This window comes from Sus scrofa, chromosome 8 (genome assembly GCF_054392235.1).
Source record: "Sus scrofa isolate SSC_HxYL_T2T_F1_AM1 chromosome 8, Sscrofa_HxYL_maternal_Yorkshire_Landrace_v2.0, whole genome shotgun sequence".
Taxonomy (NCBI): domain Eukaryota; kingdom Metazoa; phylum Chordata; class Mammalia; order Artiodactyla; family Suidae; genus Sus; species Sus scrofa.
The window spans coordinates 80,416,989-80,431,639 of record NC_139390.1 but is presented as its reverse complement, the minus strand read 5'-3'; the positions used below and the strand labels follow the sequence as shown (position 1 = coordinate 80,431,639).

At 51.9% G+C, this 14,651-nt stretch overlaps 1 protein-coding gene across 2 annotated transcripts; it reads right to left on the bottom strand.

Annotated features, from left to right (window-relative positions):
- Positions 1–558: 558 nt before the first annotated feature.
- Positions 559–6,218, bottom strand: LOC102167454 (uncharacterized). Of its 2 annotated transcripts, none has more exons than XM_084972595.1 (2): positions 6,064–6,218; positions 559–4,542 (listed from the first exon to the last, which is right to left on the bottom strand). In XM_084972595.1, the coding sequence occupies exon 2, from the start codon at positions 2,310–2,312 to the stop codon at positions 744–746; it is 1,569 nt and encodes a 522-aa protein (XP_084828721.1). In that variant the 5' UTR covers positions 2,313–4,542; positions 6,064–6,218; the 3' UTR covers positions 559–743. The 2 variants fall into 2 exon arrangements, with proteins under 2 accessions (XP_084828721.1, XP_084828723.1); XM_084972597.1 differs by having other exon boundaries at positions 559–2,789.
- Positions 6,219–14,651: the final 8,433 nt, after the last annotated feature.

Genomic DNA, 14,651 nt, shown 5'->3' with positions numbered 1-14,651 from the left:
GTGATCAGGTGGGGCATAGCCCTGCCTCGGGGCCCAGTTAACCCGAGCTCCTGCCCCACAGCCCCCAACACTCAGCTCTGCCTCTTGGAAGTGGTCCCCCCCCTCCAGTGTCCCAGGTGCACCTGTTCCCACTTGTCCCTGCTCTGCCTTGCGCTGTCCACTCACCCCATGCCTCCAACCCAGAGCAGCCGGAGCACCTCCCCTCTTCCTGTAGGGCTTCGGGGTCTCTGAGTGCACAGCCCACCGTCCCAGCCCCTCTCCTGGGGCAGGGGGGTACAGCCCATGCCTCTGGCCTCTCTTACCCTGGTCTCACCCCTCCCCTTTGCTCATCAAACGCCCGCATCAGGCAGGACCCACGGCCAGAGCTGGAGCCATAACGGCAAGTCCAAGCCCCGGTTCTGCCACGACGTATCTGTGAGGTCTTGTGCCACCCCTCTGGCTGGTTACCTTCCATGGGAACGGCGCCCAGCTCTGCACGGGCTCTGAGACCCATCCAGCTGGAGGGTGCATGGACTTGTGACCCCCATCCCAGGTGACACAATCTCCTGGGGACACTTCTTTGCCTTCCAACATTCAATTATTTATTCAAAATATACATACATCATGAAATTCAGGCCACGTCTCTGTCCCAGCACCCCTACCCCAGCCTCCGCTTTGCCCTCCCTCCCCACCCCTCTTCTCCCCCTCTAGGGGGCGTGCACAGGGAGGAAGAAACTCTCCAGCTCCCAGGCCTGGGCCTGCCTCTAAGGGCCCTGCTCCACCTGCACACAGTGCCCCTTTGCATCTTCCGGGAAGGCCTTCAAAAGGTGTTGTGCCCGGGACAATAGAAAAAACAGCTTTTTCCATCTCTCTGTTTCCTTTTCAGAAATTCTGAGCTCTGCCTTCAGCTCAGACAGCTCCTTGGAAAGATGATTTTTATGTTCTCTTTCTGCATTTAGTGTCTTCTCAAGTTCTCCCAGGGCTTTACCCATCATCTTCAATCCTTTGCCCAGCTCTGCCAGCTGCTCTTGTTGGAACTCACGGTAGTCCTTTATCTCTCTGCATGAGATAAATGTCCAGAAGGAAAAGAGCAGCACCAGAGCACAGCGAGTCAACAGAAGGAGCAAACTCTCAATGTTTCCAAAGCCTAGCTGTGACCACAGGGTTTCTGTCATGGCTGGTGTCCCCGTCTGGGCTGTTGGCCTGGCCTGGCATGTTGGTTCCGCCTGGGCTGGTATCCTCGCCGATCCTGGTGTCCCTGCCTGGGCTGGTGTCCCCGCCTGGGGTGTTGGCCCCACCTGGGCTGGTGGACCTGACTGGGCTGGTGGCACCAGAGGAGCTGGTGTCCCCACCTGGGTTGGTAGCCTCGCCTGGGGTGACGGACACATCTGGGCGGGTGGACTTGCCTGGAGTGGTGGCCCCACCTGGTATGCTGGGCCTGCCTGGGCTGGTAGCCTGGCATCAGCTGGAGTCGTGGCCTGGTCTAGTGGCCCCATCACCTGGGCTGCTGTCCCTATTGGGGCCATTGGTCCCGCAAGGCTTGGTGGCCCCACTTGGGCTGTTGCTCCTGCCTGGGGAAACGTCCCCACATGGGCTGTTGGTCCCACCTGTGGTGGTAGCATCACCAGGGCCACTGGTCCCATCTGGGCTGCTGGTCCTTCCTGGGCTGGTGTCCTCACCTGGGCTGGTGGTCCCACCTGGGCTGGTCGCCTTGCCTGGACTTTTGGCCCTGCCAGGACTGGTGGCCCTAACTGGACCAGTCGCCTCACCCAGGCTGGTGGTCCCACATGGGCTGGAGAGCCCTTTGAGAGGTTGCATGGAGGTGGGCAGGAGGTACAGGAACTCGCCCTGTGAGTCTGTGACTCTCCTTTGTGGAGCAGGAGGGCCAAGGTGGAGATCTTGGATCTGGGGTCCATGGATGTCTGAGGAGGGGTGGCCAGCTGCCTTCTGTGCAGTGTGGAGTTGGAGGCGTGGCACGTGTCCAGGTCTCTTGGCCAACAGGGCTGGGAGGGCTGCTTCCCCTCCGCGTGGGGGTCTGCTTGGTTCTGGTTCCAGACGTCCAAGCCCCTGTTGTAGAACCTGAGCACAGTGTTGAGGAGCTGGGCCAGGCCCGAGGAGGGCTGCGGGTGGAGGAGGCGCCGGGTGCGGGTGCGTAGGCTCATCCGCCCGCAAAGGGGCTCAAAGCTGGATGCGAACAGGAATGTGGTACACCAAGTGTGGGTGAGAGGCCCGGGGCAGGACAGGTGGGCCTGGGGCATGCCATGTGCAGGTGCAGAGAAGGCGGCAGAGGACACCGCCTTGAAGAGCAAGAGCAGGAACAGCTGAAAAGCCATATCCTCCGTCTGGGAGACGGTGGAAGCACTGGGCTTTTATAACTGCCTTGCCCTCAAGTCACAATGCCTCCCTGTGACATCCCCGTGGCCCGGGCCAATCACGAGGCAGCTTCCGCAACCCCCTCCCCCGCCATGCGCTTCCGGCCAATGGCCAGGCGTCTCTCATCCTATCCCTCCAAACCTTCTGGTAAGATGCCAACTCTCATCTTTTGGCAGTTGGACAGGAGCTCACGCTGCCATTGCCCGGGGAAGCTTGGGTCTCGCTCTGCCCTATCACAGTCTTCATTTCCCAGCTTGAATGTCTCGGTGCTCCTACAACCCTCGAGGATCTGAGAGCTGGTGGGTATTTCTTATGGGGTGCAGGTCCTCCCGCCCCAACTCTTGCCTGTGCTCCACCAAGAGTTTTCCATGGCGACCCGAGGTCCACCTAGTCCCTGCCAGTGCAACTGCTCCTTTTGGGTCCACAGGTTCTGCCACCTGATAGCCAATACAGAGGATAACTTCTCAAAGAAAGGCAGATCCAAAGAAAGATGGGTGGGCTGCAGGTAGAATGAAGCAAGGAGGACAGAGGAGGCTGGACTCTGAGCAGAGGATCGGTCCTCACACCCGAGGGTCCAGGGCAACAGAGGGAGCAGGCCGCCCGTCTGGTAAGGTGGTTGTGGCCTTCCTAGACACAGCCTCATCACTCCTCCTGGGCAGTCATTTGTCCCTTCTCTGTCGTTGTGCTCATCACTGAAGACTTTAGTCCCATGTGCTGCCGGCACCACTGCACCCCTGTCTTTATTTTCTGTAACTGTTTTTTTAGGCCACAGCCGTGGTACATGGACCTTCCCAGACCAGAGCTCTAATAGGAGCTGCAGCAGCCAGCCTACACCACAGGGCCAGCAATGCAGGATCCAAGCTGCATCTGCAACCTACTCCACAGCTCACAGCAACACTGGATCCCTGACCCACTGGTGAGGCCAGGGATCGAACCCAAATTCTCACGGATGATGCTCGGATTCACTTCTGCTGTCCCACAATGGGAACTCCCTATCTTCCGTGACTTCTTCAGCTCCAAGGACAATCCATACCCTCTGCGGACTTTTGGTCCGTGACTGTCCTTACAAACATTGTTGGTATTTTCCCAGCAGCCATTTCTTCTACCCGGAACCACAGTAATACTCATGAATAAAATGTGAACTGTTCGGGTCTCCTGATGCAATCAATGGGCTACCTGGGAATGCATCGTGACTGCAGGAAATCCATCCCGGTCCTCCCCTTCCTCTTTGTTAGGAGTGGCTGGGGGTGTGGAGAGCATCTTACCCTATTCTGGCCAATAGGGCCTGACAGGATGCCTGGGGCAGGAGCTGGTTGGGTTGGGATATTTTATCACTTCCTGAAGAAAGCCAGGTGGTAGAAGACCGTTGTCATTTTGACCTGGTCAAGAGGTGACTTTAAGAGCTGTAACACTCAGGAGCTCCTGTCTCAGTGAACGAACACCAGCCCCAGTGCGGGTTTGCTCGGGAAAGCAACCCTTGCCTTTTTCCAACCTAGGCCACTCCTATACATACGGCAAATGAGCCAAGGTGCTCTCTGTGCACTGGTTTGGTGCAGGGAGTTTGCATCGCTTGAAAGGCACTCCAAACGTGTTCTCCTTTGAGGAGAAGCCTGATGTGGCATGAAAACGCCTTCTTTTCACAAGCGGGAAAAAGCAGCACACAGTGACCTAGGGCAATCCACGCCGGACGGAAATCTCACAAACTCCACAAAAGATGAATGTGCAACGTTTCTCCTTGCAAAGTGTATCCTATTCAGTGAGTGAACACCAGCCCCAGTGCGGGTTTACTTCGGAGACCAAACCTTGCCTTTTTCCCATCTAGGCCTGTCCTATACCTAGGAAAATGAGCCAAAGTGCTGCCCAATGAACTCTGTGCACTGGTTTGGTACAGGGAGTTTGCATCACTTGAAAGGCACTCCAAATGTGTTCTCCTTTGAGGCGAAGCCTGATGTGGCATGAAGATGCCTTCTTTTCAAAAACGGGGAGAAGCAGCACATAGCGAGCTAGGGCGAACCACGCCTGATGGAAGTATCACAAACTTCCCTTATGACCCAAGTCCATTCAGCCCCCAGGGGAACAAGCTATGAACCCAAGGGCCGGGTCTCCCCATAGAAGGTACAGTTCCAGAATATACAAGCCGCCTCCGTGAAGATATCGTTCCTTTTGTTAGTCCCCTTCCTGGTGTCAAAACTCAAGACCAATGATGACAGAGGAGGAGACAATGTTTGCATTCCCAATGTACGCATGAGATCGCTAATAGTTTTTCTCCCCTTCTTCCTCCCCCCGCTTATTTTCTTCATCGTCACCCTTCCCATCCATCCTGCCAGATTCTCTGTCGGTCTTTCTGTCTCTGGCTCTGATTCTCTCCATCTACCTGTTGATGCCTGTGTCTGTGTTGCCGCCTCCCTGCCCCTCTCTGTCACTGCTCTGTCTCCTGCTCACTCGATCTCTCCTCCTCTTTGCTGTGGCTGCTGCCTGATGAAGGTTCCTTGCCTCAGGTCTCTAAAGGGGACAGGACTGTTTCAAAATGCACAACGATCCACTGCAATATGCCCTCTCTCAGTATCTCTTCAACCCAGATGGCCATAATAAAAATCCCATCTTGCCTGGCAACTTCTCCTTTCCTGAGCCTTCAGAGGGAGGACACGTCCCTGTTACTACCAGGTCAGGAGACTCTAATGGATCTGATCCCTGTCTTGGAAATCTTTGAAATACATGTTCTTTCCTCCCACACTGAACCCGTGCTTTGCTGCCTCACGACCCAAGACCGAACTGCAGTGAGTGTGGTGGACCTGGCCTCGTGTGTCTCTGTGAGTGCCCATAGGCACTAGTGTGTTTCTTTTTGTAGATGTTTCTGAAAGGTGCCTGTAGAAACTGTCGTGAAACCAAGAAGACGTTTTGCTAGGGAAAGACCACCAGTCTTCCTGGCCCTCACGCATGGCCTTGGGCCTTTCATCCCAAAGCTAACTCTCTTCCTCCATTGACTTGTTCCCCTCCACCCTGAGCAGAGAAGAAGACCTCACTCACAGGTGATTCACTGGAGGCCATCCTGAGCCATCAAGGGCCAACTCCGTGGACCAGCCAGCCTCTCATGCTCCCTGGTCTCCAGACCCTTCCTTCCTGACCACCCGTTCATGCGGGCCTCCAGCCACTCAGTTCCCTCTGGCCACATTCTCTGAAGGGATGCCTCTTCCTGCCTTGGATGTGAGTTCGTGCTGTGTGGAGCACCCAGGAGCCATACCCCAAGACAGAGACATAGGTACTCCACCTAGCGTGTCCTCCCAATTGAAACGTTTCTAGCACATGGCTTACTGGGTAAAATATGGGCCCCATGGGTAAATCCTAACTTCAGGCATTTTCCCTAAGACCGACCTTCCAGTCCTGTCAGGGTTTGTGTGATTCTTGAGAATGACAGTCTTCAAACAATGACACAACCAGATTAAGCCCTGGCCGCCAAAATACTGACCCTACCAACTTGAGTCCAGATTGCTTAGGCCGGATTGTTGTCTCTGCCCCTGGGCACCGAGAGAGAGAGAGAGGGAGGGAGGGAGGGAGGGGGAGAGGGAGAGAGAGAGGGGGAGAGAGAGAGAGAGAGAGAGAGAGAGAGAGAGAGAGAGAGAGAGAGAGAGAAGCTGAGAGGGAGTGGGAGAAAGAGGTAGAGAGTGTGAAAAGGGTGAGGAGGAATCAAGGGAATCATGATCTCTTGTGTACCTGAATTCTGCTTTCTGGAATACCAAGTTCTCAGGCCAGTCATCCTCTGGTTGTTATCCCGGGCTAAGGGTTGTCTTGAAAGTCTGCTATAAGAGCATCCTTCTGACTCAGTTTCACAACAAGCCTCCTTCTCTGTGATCCTCTAGAGGCTGAGCCTGTTGAGGAGAAAATGGGGAGAGTTCAGGGAGGATTCCACGGCGACACAAAATGATAGTGTTCACCCAGCCCGGCCATTGCTCTTGGGCCGTGTGGATATTTCCCCAGACCAAGGATGACTCTGCACACCTGTTTAGAACGGATGTCAGTACCTGGAATAAAAGCCAAATGGAGTCCTTGGGGGCTCAATCTATGCCTATGAGAAGAGAAGTTACTCAAGTTTGTAGCCCACGACTCACAAATCCTCAAGAGACTCACTTGCAAACGAAATGGAAGGAAGACTCCAGGGAATAAGGGAATCGAGGGTAGTGGATGGGACCCGGCATCCCACCTGTGGGTGATTACCAATATCTTGACAGGCCCATGCAAAACTTACACAGCAGAGTGAATTCTCCGCTAAACACTGTAGCCTCTTGCTACATCCAGGGCACATTGGCTCCAACCATCAGAATGGAAGGGGAAGGAAATGAAACTCAAAAAACGAAAGCAAAACAAACCACTACAAAATACACAATGCACTCCTAGCTGGTGGAGGAGAAACAGTTTCATGAGGAGCCCACACCACAGTGCCCCTTCTGATGGAAGCCATACCGGTACTCCTTGCACTGTGAGTTACCCGGTCTAAACACCAAGGGTATATTGCCTCGCTCTGTGAAGGTGCTACTCGTACTCCATGGAAGCTTGCAAGTGTTGGACCCCTGTTCTCTCTCTGGTACCGTCCATTTTGTGGTGGAAAAGAAGGAAAGAATGGCCTCTGGGTCACGTATTCCCAGGGGAAAATAATGGGATGGTCAGGGGAAGTGCATTTCCGGGCACACCCCTGCGTCCATGAGACACTGCATTTCCTGAATGATACCCAACTCTAGGACAGCACCAGGTTTCCTGCAGAAATACCTGCTAGCCTCTACCTGTCTGCTGACAAACACACATTCCCAGGGTCTTTTCCCTGTGGAGGAAGGCAAGGCAAGGCCCTCATACCCAATCCAATCCCTCCTGAAAGATCATCTTTCATTCTGGACAGCACCCACGACGAATCACTTGGAAACTCACACGAGACTTTCTGCATCAAGACCAGTTTCCTCTTGAAGAACATAACTCCCAGCCCCCAATTTGGATTCTAGCGCAAGACAATTTGAACAGCTCCTGGAATCTGTGTCTCTCAGGCCTTTGATTGCAGATACACGCAAAGCAAAAATTTTCTTCTGTTCCTCTGACTACCCATCGAATGTTGATGATTTACCAGGACAAAAAGACATCCAATAACTCAAATATCCAACAAAAATGAAAGAGAGCAAGCGAACAATGGAAACCACACAGCAAATACAGCAGAGACAACATCAACCCAAAAACAAAATCGTGGAAATACATATTCTATTAAATGATGCAAACTGGCCAAGGGTGATAAACGTGTAGATTTAACTCGCTCAAATATGTTAGGTAATTGGTAGTGTGAGTCCCTGCTGTGTCTGCCACTGAGAGGAAAAACAAGAGACAAAAAAATAGGGATATTGGAGAGAGAAGGGGAGAGAGGGCGGGGAGGGGGCGAGTGAAAGGGAGAGAGAGAGAGAGAGAAAGAGAAAAGGGATTGTGAAACATAAAGCAAAGGGAGAGGAACAGAATTGAAAGATGGAAAATAAATTGTAAAAGTGCCCTTGGCTGTGGATCTGCTTTTTATGATTGTTTCCAAAATGTTCTGTTTCATAGAAGGTTTTCTGAAGGAAAGCCAATGGAAGGGGTTCTGTGAGGGCCACAGCATCTAACTGCTTCCTGGCGTTCCATCCAAGGCCTCTGCACAGAGCTTTGGGCCATCACGATGTCATGGTGTGTCAGAGATGCCAGGGGTCCTCCCTGTGCCCTGGTCCCCAGGTCAAGCTGGCGCTATCCCCGAGTAGATGGGGGCTCAGCAGGGCAGGCAGAAGAGGCTGCTTATGACCTGCAGGGGGTCACGCTGGGCTGTGAGTACCAGGAGGCGACCAGGGCCACAGGCCACTGGCCCCTCCGGCCTCCGGCTACCGTGCCGAGGGTGCGGTGGGCGAGCAGGCGGGCATCCCAGCTCAGAGCATGTGGCGGGGACGCAGCCCTTGGGATACCAGTGCATTCTGGCACGGCTGTGGTTTACAATGAATAAATAGCATGCATTGGGTGCACAAATATTGATTCTTTACATTAAAACATTTCCAATCCTGCAGATACTTCGGAAAAGGGAAGCTCAACCCGTAATTATGTATCTTCAAGAAATGAAAATTGGGATTTATTTGTGTAATAATTCCCTGTGTTGTAACTGATAACAATGGTAATAAAATTCCCTGGGGATAAGAAGATTCCATCAGAGGCTGTAGACACCACAGTAGAAATCGGTTCGGAAGAGGGGCTCTAAGGAGACCACAGCCTGGGGGAAGCCTCGGGTCCCATCCATCCTGCCGGCCCTGCTGTCTGGGGCTGCTTGGTAAACCCCAGGGCCAGCATGGTCCTTCCAGGTGGCCACAAAAAGCTTAATTTCACAGCTGATCACAAAACACAGAATTTGCTCTGTGGGTAATGCCATCCTGTGCTTGCAGGCTTGCACATTACTTAGTTATCACATAATTTTTTTTCTTTTTTTGCTTTTTAGGGCCATACCCATGAGATACGGAGGTTCCCAGGCTAGAGGTCGAATTTAAGCTGCAGCTGCTGGCATACACCACAGGCACAGCAACACCAGACCCGATCCGTGTCTTCGGCCTACACCACAACTCATGGCAATGCTGTATCTTTGGCCTACTGAGCGAGGCCAGGGATTGAACCCACATCCGTATGGTTACTTGTCGGTTTCGTTAGCACTGAGCCACAGTGAAACTCCACAAAACAATTCCTTAATAAAAACATACGCTCTGGGGAAGTTCCCATCATGGCTCAGTGGGTTAAGTACCCAGCTTTTTTTTCTGTGAGCATGAGGGTTCGATTCCTGGCCTCTTTCAGTGGATCAGGGGCCCAGCGTTGCCATGGCTATGGCATAGGTCACTGAAGAGACAGCTTGCACCTGGCATTGCTGTGCCTGTGGTGTAGGCTGACAGCTGCAGCTGGAATTCACCTCTAGCTTGGGAACTTCCACATGCTGCAGGTGCAGCCATAAAAACATTTTTTTAAATTCTGAGAGTTCCCATTGTGGCTCAGTGGAAATGAATCTGACTAGTATCCATAAGGACACAGGTTCGATCCCTGGCCTCGCTCAGGGGGTTAAAGACCCGGCGTTGCCGTGAGCTGTGGTATAGGTCACAAGTGGGGTTCGGATCCTGTGTTGCTGTGCTTGTAGTGGAGACCAGTGGCTACAGCGCCATTCGACCCTTAGCCTGGGAACCTCCATATGCTACCAGTGTGGCCCTAAACAACCAAAAAAAAAAAAAAAAGCCGTCACAGTAGCCATGCAGAACTTCCCCACTGAGAGTTCAAAATTCCTGACAGTAACTACGACTAGGGAAGGGAGCTGAAACGGGGCAGTTTGGTTTGGGTTTCAATTCTCACATCTTTAGCACTGGGGCCACTTCACACCATCTTGAGCTGTCACAACAAGAATTCATGGAGGAAGTTGCCTTGAACCACCAGCTACTCTGCATGCTCCTGTCATCCTTTTATTTTATTTTATTTGCTTTGGTTACACTCTAAACCCAACAGAACACTGTTCTTCTTACCTTAGCTTTCAGCTGTCAGAGAATGTCTCTCCATCCGCCTGGAAATCTGCTAAGCCTGTACACTTAGCCACACGTTTGTCCTTCCCCTCCTGAGCTCCCTTCTCCGAAGATCTCCTCGTAGCATTTATGTGGGTCAAATGGGAACGGACTCTTGGCTGAGTATGTCTTTCTTCGGCTCATTATTGAAGGGTGTTTGTGCAGGACGTAAGGTTCTGGGTAGACGTGTTTTTTCTTTCCTCCTCTGAAGAGGCTGGGTTTTGCCATTTGGTCTCCTGTGTTTCTGAGAATTCTTTCTCCTGAACCCATTTTTCTATAGCTGCTCTTGTGCTTTGGTGTTTATAATTTTTGGCTTTTCAGCAGTTTTGCTGTGCTGTCCAGGGCAAGATTGTCTTTGTATCTGTCTTCACTGGGATTCAATGAGCTTCTGAGGTTTGTGGATGGGTATTTTTCATCAGTTGGGGAACATTCCTAACCATTCATCCCTTCAAGTATTATTTTGTTCCCTCGTTCCTCAGTTTCTGAGAATTGAGTCATGCAATCAGTGGACCCATTGACATTGTCCCACAAACCTCTCGTGTCTTTTTTTTTTTGTCTTTTTGCCATTTCTTGAGCCACTCTCGTGGCATATGGAGGTTCCCAGGCTAGGGGTCCAATCGGAGCTGCAGCCGCCGGCCTATGCCAGAGCCACAGCAACACGGGATCCGAGACTTGTCTGCAACCTACACCACAGCTCATGGCAACGCCGGATCCTTAACCCACTGAGCGAGGCCAGGGATCGAAGCCGCAACCTCATGGTTCCTAGTCGGATTCGTTAACCACTTTGCCACCACAGGAACTCCTCTGGGGTCTTTTCTTAAACTCATTCTTAAACTCACTGCATTTTCCCTCACTGTGCTTCGGTTTGGGTCATTTACATTTTGCTGTTTCAGTTTCACAGATTCTTTCCTCTGGCGTTAAGCTCATCCAATTCATGCTGCAGTCCAGACATGGTTTTTTATTTCTGGAATTTCCATTAGGCTCTTTTTCAGGGTAGTCACCTCTTTGCCAACATTTCCCCCTGTTGATACATAGAGGCCACCTCGTCTACTACATTCTCTAACATACTCATCACGAAATAACACCAAAGGTTCAGAGAACAAAGGGAAAATGAGGCAAACTGGACTTCATGAAATTTTCTTAAAGGGTGCATCGAAAGACACTGTGAATCAAAACTACTATGAGGTACCACTCACTTCACAGCGGTCAGAATGGCCATCATTAATAATCCACAAATAACAAATGCTGGAGAGGGTATGGAGTAAATGGACCCTCCTACACTGTAGGTGGGATTATAGAGTGGCACAACCACCATGGAAAATAGTTTGGGGCTACCGCAGAAAACTCAACAGGGAACGATCGTGTGACCCAGCAATTGAACTCTTGGGCATATATCCACACAAAACTTTCCCTGAAAAAGATCCATGCACCCCTACGTTCACTGCAGCTCCATTCACAATAGCCAAGACATGGAAACAACCCAAATGTCCATCAACAGATGAATGGATTGGGAAGACATGGTATATATACACAATGCAATACTACTCAGCCATAAAAAAAAGAATGAAATAATGCCATCTGAAGCAACATGGAGGGAACGAGAGACTCTCATCCTGACTGAAGTAAGTCAGAAAGAGAACGACAAATACCATATGATATCACTTATATCTGGAATCTAATATATGGCACAAATGAACCTTTCCTCAGAAAAGAAACTCATAGACTTGGAGAAGAGACTTGTGGTTGCCAAGGGGGAAGAGGAGGGAGTGGGATGGACTGGGAGCTTGGGGTTAATAGATTCAGACTATCGCCTTTGGAATGGATAACTAATGAGAGCCTGCTGTATAGCCCTGGGAACACTATCCAGGCACTTGTGACGGAACAGGATGGAGGAAAATGTAAGCAAAAGAATGCATATGTGTATGTATGACTGGGTCACTTTGCCCTACAGCAGCAAATTGACAGAACACTGTAAACCAACTCTAATGGAACAGGATGGAGAGTCCTCAAAACACCATAAGTAGAACCACTAGATAACCCTGCAAGTCCACTTCTGGGTATACTATCCAAGAAGAATAGTGAAGTCAGCGTGTCAGAATGATATTTGGCACACCTATGCTCACAGCAGGTAAAGCATGGAAGCAACTCAAGTGTCTGCTGGCAAATGAATGGATAAGCAAGCTGTGGTCCAGCCACACAACGGAATATTCCTCAGGCTGAGCAGGAAAGAGCTTCGGACCCAGGACACAGCATGGAGGAACCCTGGGAGACATTCAGCTCAGGGAGACGAGCTGGTCACAGAAGGACGAATCCGGCAGGATTCCACTCACCTGAGGCCCCTAGCGTCATCAGAGGCCTAGAGGCAGAGAGCAGAACGGTGGGTGCCAGGGGCTGGGGGAGGGGGCAGACAATGTTCAGTGGGGACAGAGTTCCAGATTTACTAGGCGAAAGCTTTCTGAAGATGGGTGCTGGCGATGGGAGGATCAAAGATTGGGGTGCTCTTCAGTAGCATTTTCCACTTACAAAAATTCAGATGGTATGTTTTATGTTTTGCGTATTTGATAAGAAAGGGCAGGCTCCTTCCTGGGCCAGGCTGCTCTTGTGGTGGGTGAGCCAGCCAGTCCGCGGCTGAGCTGGCTCTGATTTCTGCTGCAACCACCAGCTGTCAATATCTTGGCCACGTAGACATGCATTCACAGAAGGACCTGGGATCTGCTGGGCTTTCTCCCACCTGGCACCAGCTCACCCACCTGCGGGCTGTCCTTCACCACCCTCTGCCCTGTCCCCTGTCCCCAACTTTGGGAGCTGTGCCTGCACTTAGCAAAAGCCTGTGTCTGGCAGGGTTTCCGGGTCTCTCTGGCCCGAGACCTGGGGAATGGGGCCGAGGGGGCTAAGACCCTGTTGGCTCCTCAGCTGTCATGGTCAACAGGTCACCAGGCCACCTGCCGTGTTCAGTGCTCAATGAAATCCAACCTGTGTCACCCCTCCTCCCGCCACTTGGCCTGTACATGTTCACTCGCTCTGGGGCAAGGTCCTCCGCGAGGAGGGCTCTCAGGCGCCACCAACACATGCACACACTCCACCTGCCGTGTTTCCAGGGCTCGCTGGGGGCTGATGCATCTCCATGGGGCTGTGGGGTGTCTGGAGGGAATTTCCCAGGCCAGCCCCCGCCCCTCCATGAGGCCAGGGAGAACAAAACCTGGACACTCTGGTGGTGGTGGAGGAAAAGGCACAGGACCAACGGAGCAGGACCTACACTCATAGGACTGATTCCTGCAAAAGGTGAAACTGATTTAACGGAGAAGGATGGTCCATGCCACAAACCGCCCCAGAGCAATGAACACCTACAGGCCTAGAAACAAAAAGAAAGCAAATGAACCAAAACACCTGACCTGAGCTTCAGCCCTGATAAAAAAGTGAACTCGAATTGACCACAGGATAGATTTAAAAGCAAAATGTCAAACTGTAATACTTTCAGAAGGAAGCGCAGGAGGAAATTTCAGGACCTAGTTTGCTGAAGTCTTTTTAGACATGACACTAAAAGCGCAATCCATAAAACAAGACAGTTGATAATACTGGACTTGATCAAAAATGCGATTTTTTTTTTCTCTGTAAGATTGTATTAGGACAAAAAGACAAGCTGCAGACTAGGAGCACATGTTGGCGAAGCACACATCGGACAAAAGAACTCTCAAAACTCAACGGTAAAAGCCAACGTATGTGGAGTTCCCATTGTGGCTCAGTGGGTAAGACACACCTGACTAGCATCCATGAGAACATGGCCTCGCTCAGGGGGTTAAGGATCTGGCATTGCCGTGAGTTGTGTTGTAGGTTGCAGACTCGGCTCAGATCCCGGGTTGCTGTGGCTGTGGTTTAGGCTGGCAGCTCCAGCTCCGAATGGACCCCTAGCCTGGGAACCTGCACATGCCATGGGTGCAGCCCCCCGCCCCCCAAAAAAAGCAAAAAACCCCCCAAGTGATCCCAAGAGAAAATTGGCAAAAGACATTAACATTCATCATGGAGGATACAAAGGTGGAAAGAAGCCTATGAAACTACAATCACCATCACTAGTCTTGAGGGAAATGCAAAGGAGAACAGAACCTGAAGGCTGGCACTCCCCGCTGTGACACGTTCTTAAAAAGGTGACCATAAATCACGCGAGCCAGAAAAGGAAAGCTTAAGTTCTCTGCAGGTTTACGGGAGTCTCCAAAACCTGGAACCATGCAGCCCACCCAGCCACAGAGAGGAAAGAACGGGGGAGGACAACCGGGTCGGACACCTGGGCATCCTGCTGAGTGGGGGAAACACGAGTCCTATCTCCAAAGGCCACAGCTCTGATTCTGCTCATCCACACTCTAGAGATGACAAGACTCCCACAGGGGAGAGCGGGCTGGTGGCTGCTTCAGGCAGGAGCAGTGGGGGCAGGTTGGCTGGCTTGAGGGAGGACTTAGTCTGCTGGGGCAACTCGGCCCTTGGTCTGTGCCCTGGTCACGGGGGTGCACAGGTGACAGACAGACAGCTCCAAACGCACACACCACGCTGGCGTCTCTGGAGGAATGCTGTCCTTAGTGATGTGAGATGTCACTGCTGGGGAGAAATGGCTGCCGGGGGCTTGGGGCCTTCCTGTGAACCTCTCAGTATAAATACACATCTAACCAATGCCCTATGGGTCCGCCTGGCTCCCTGGAGCTCAGAGCTTCCTTGTGGGTCTCAGGGCCCCGATACTGG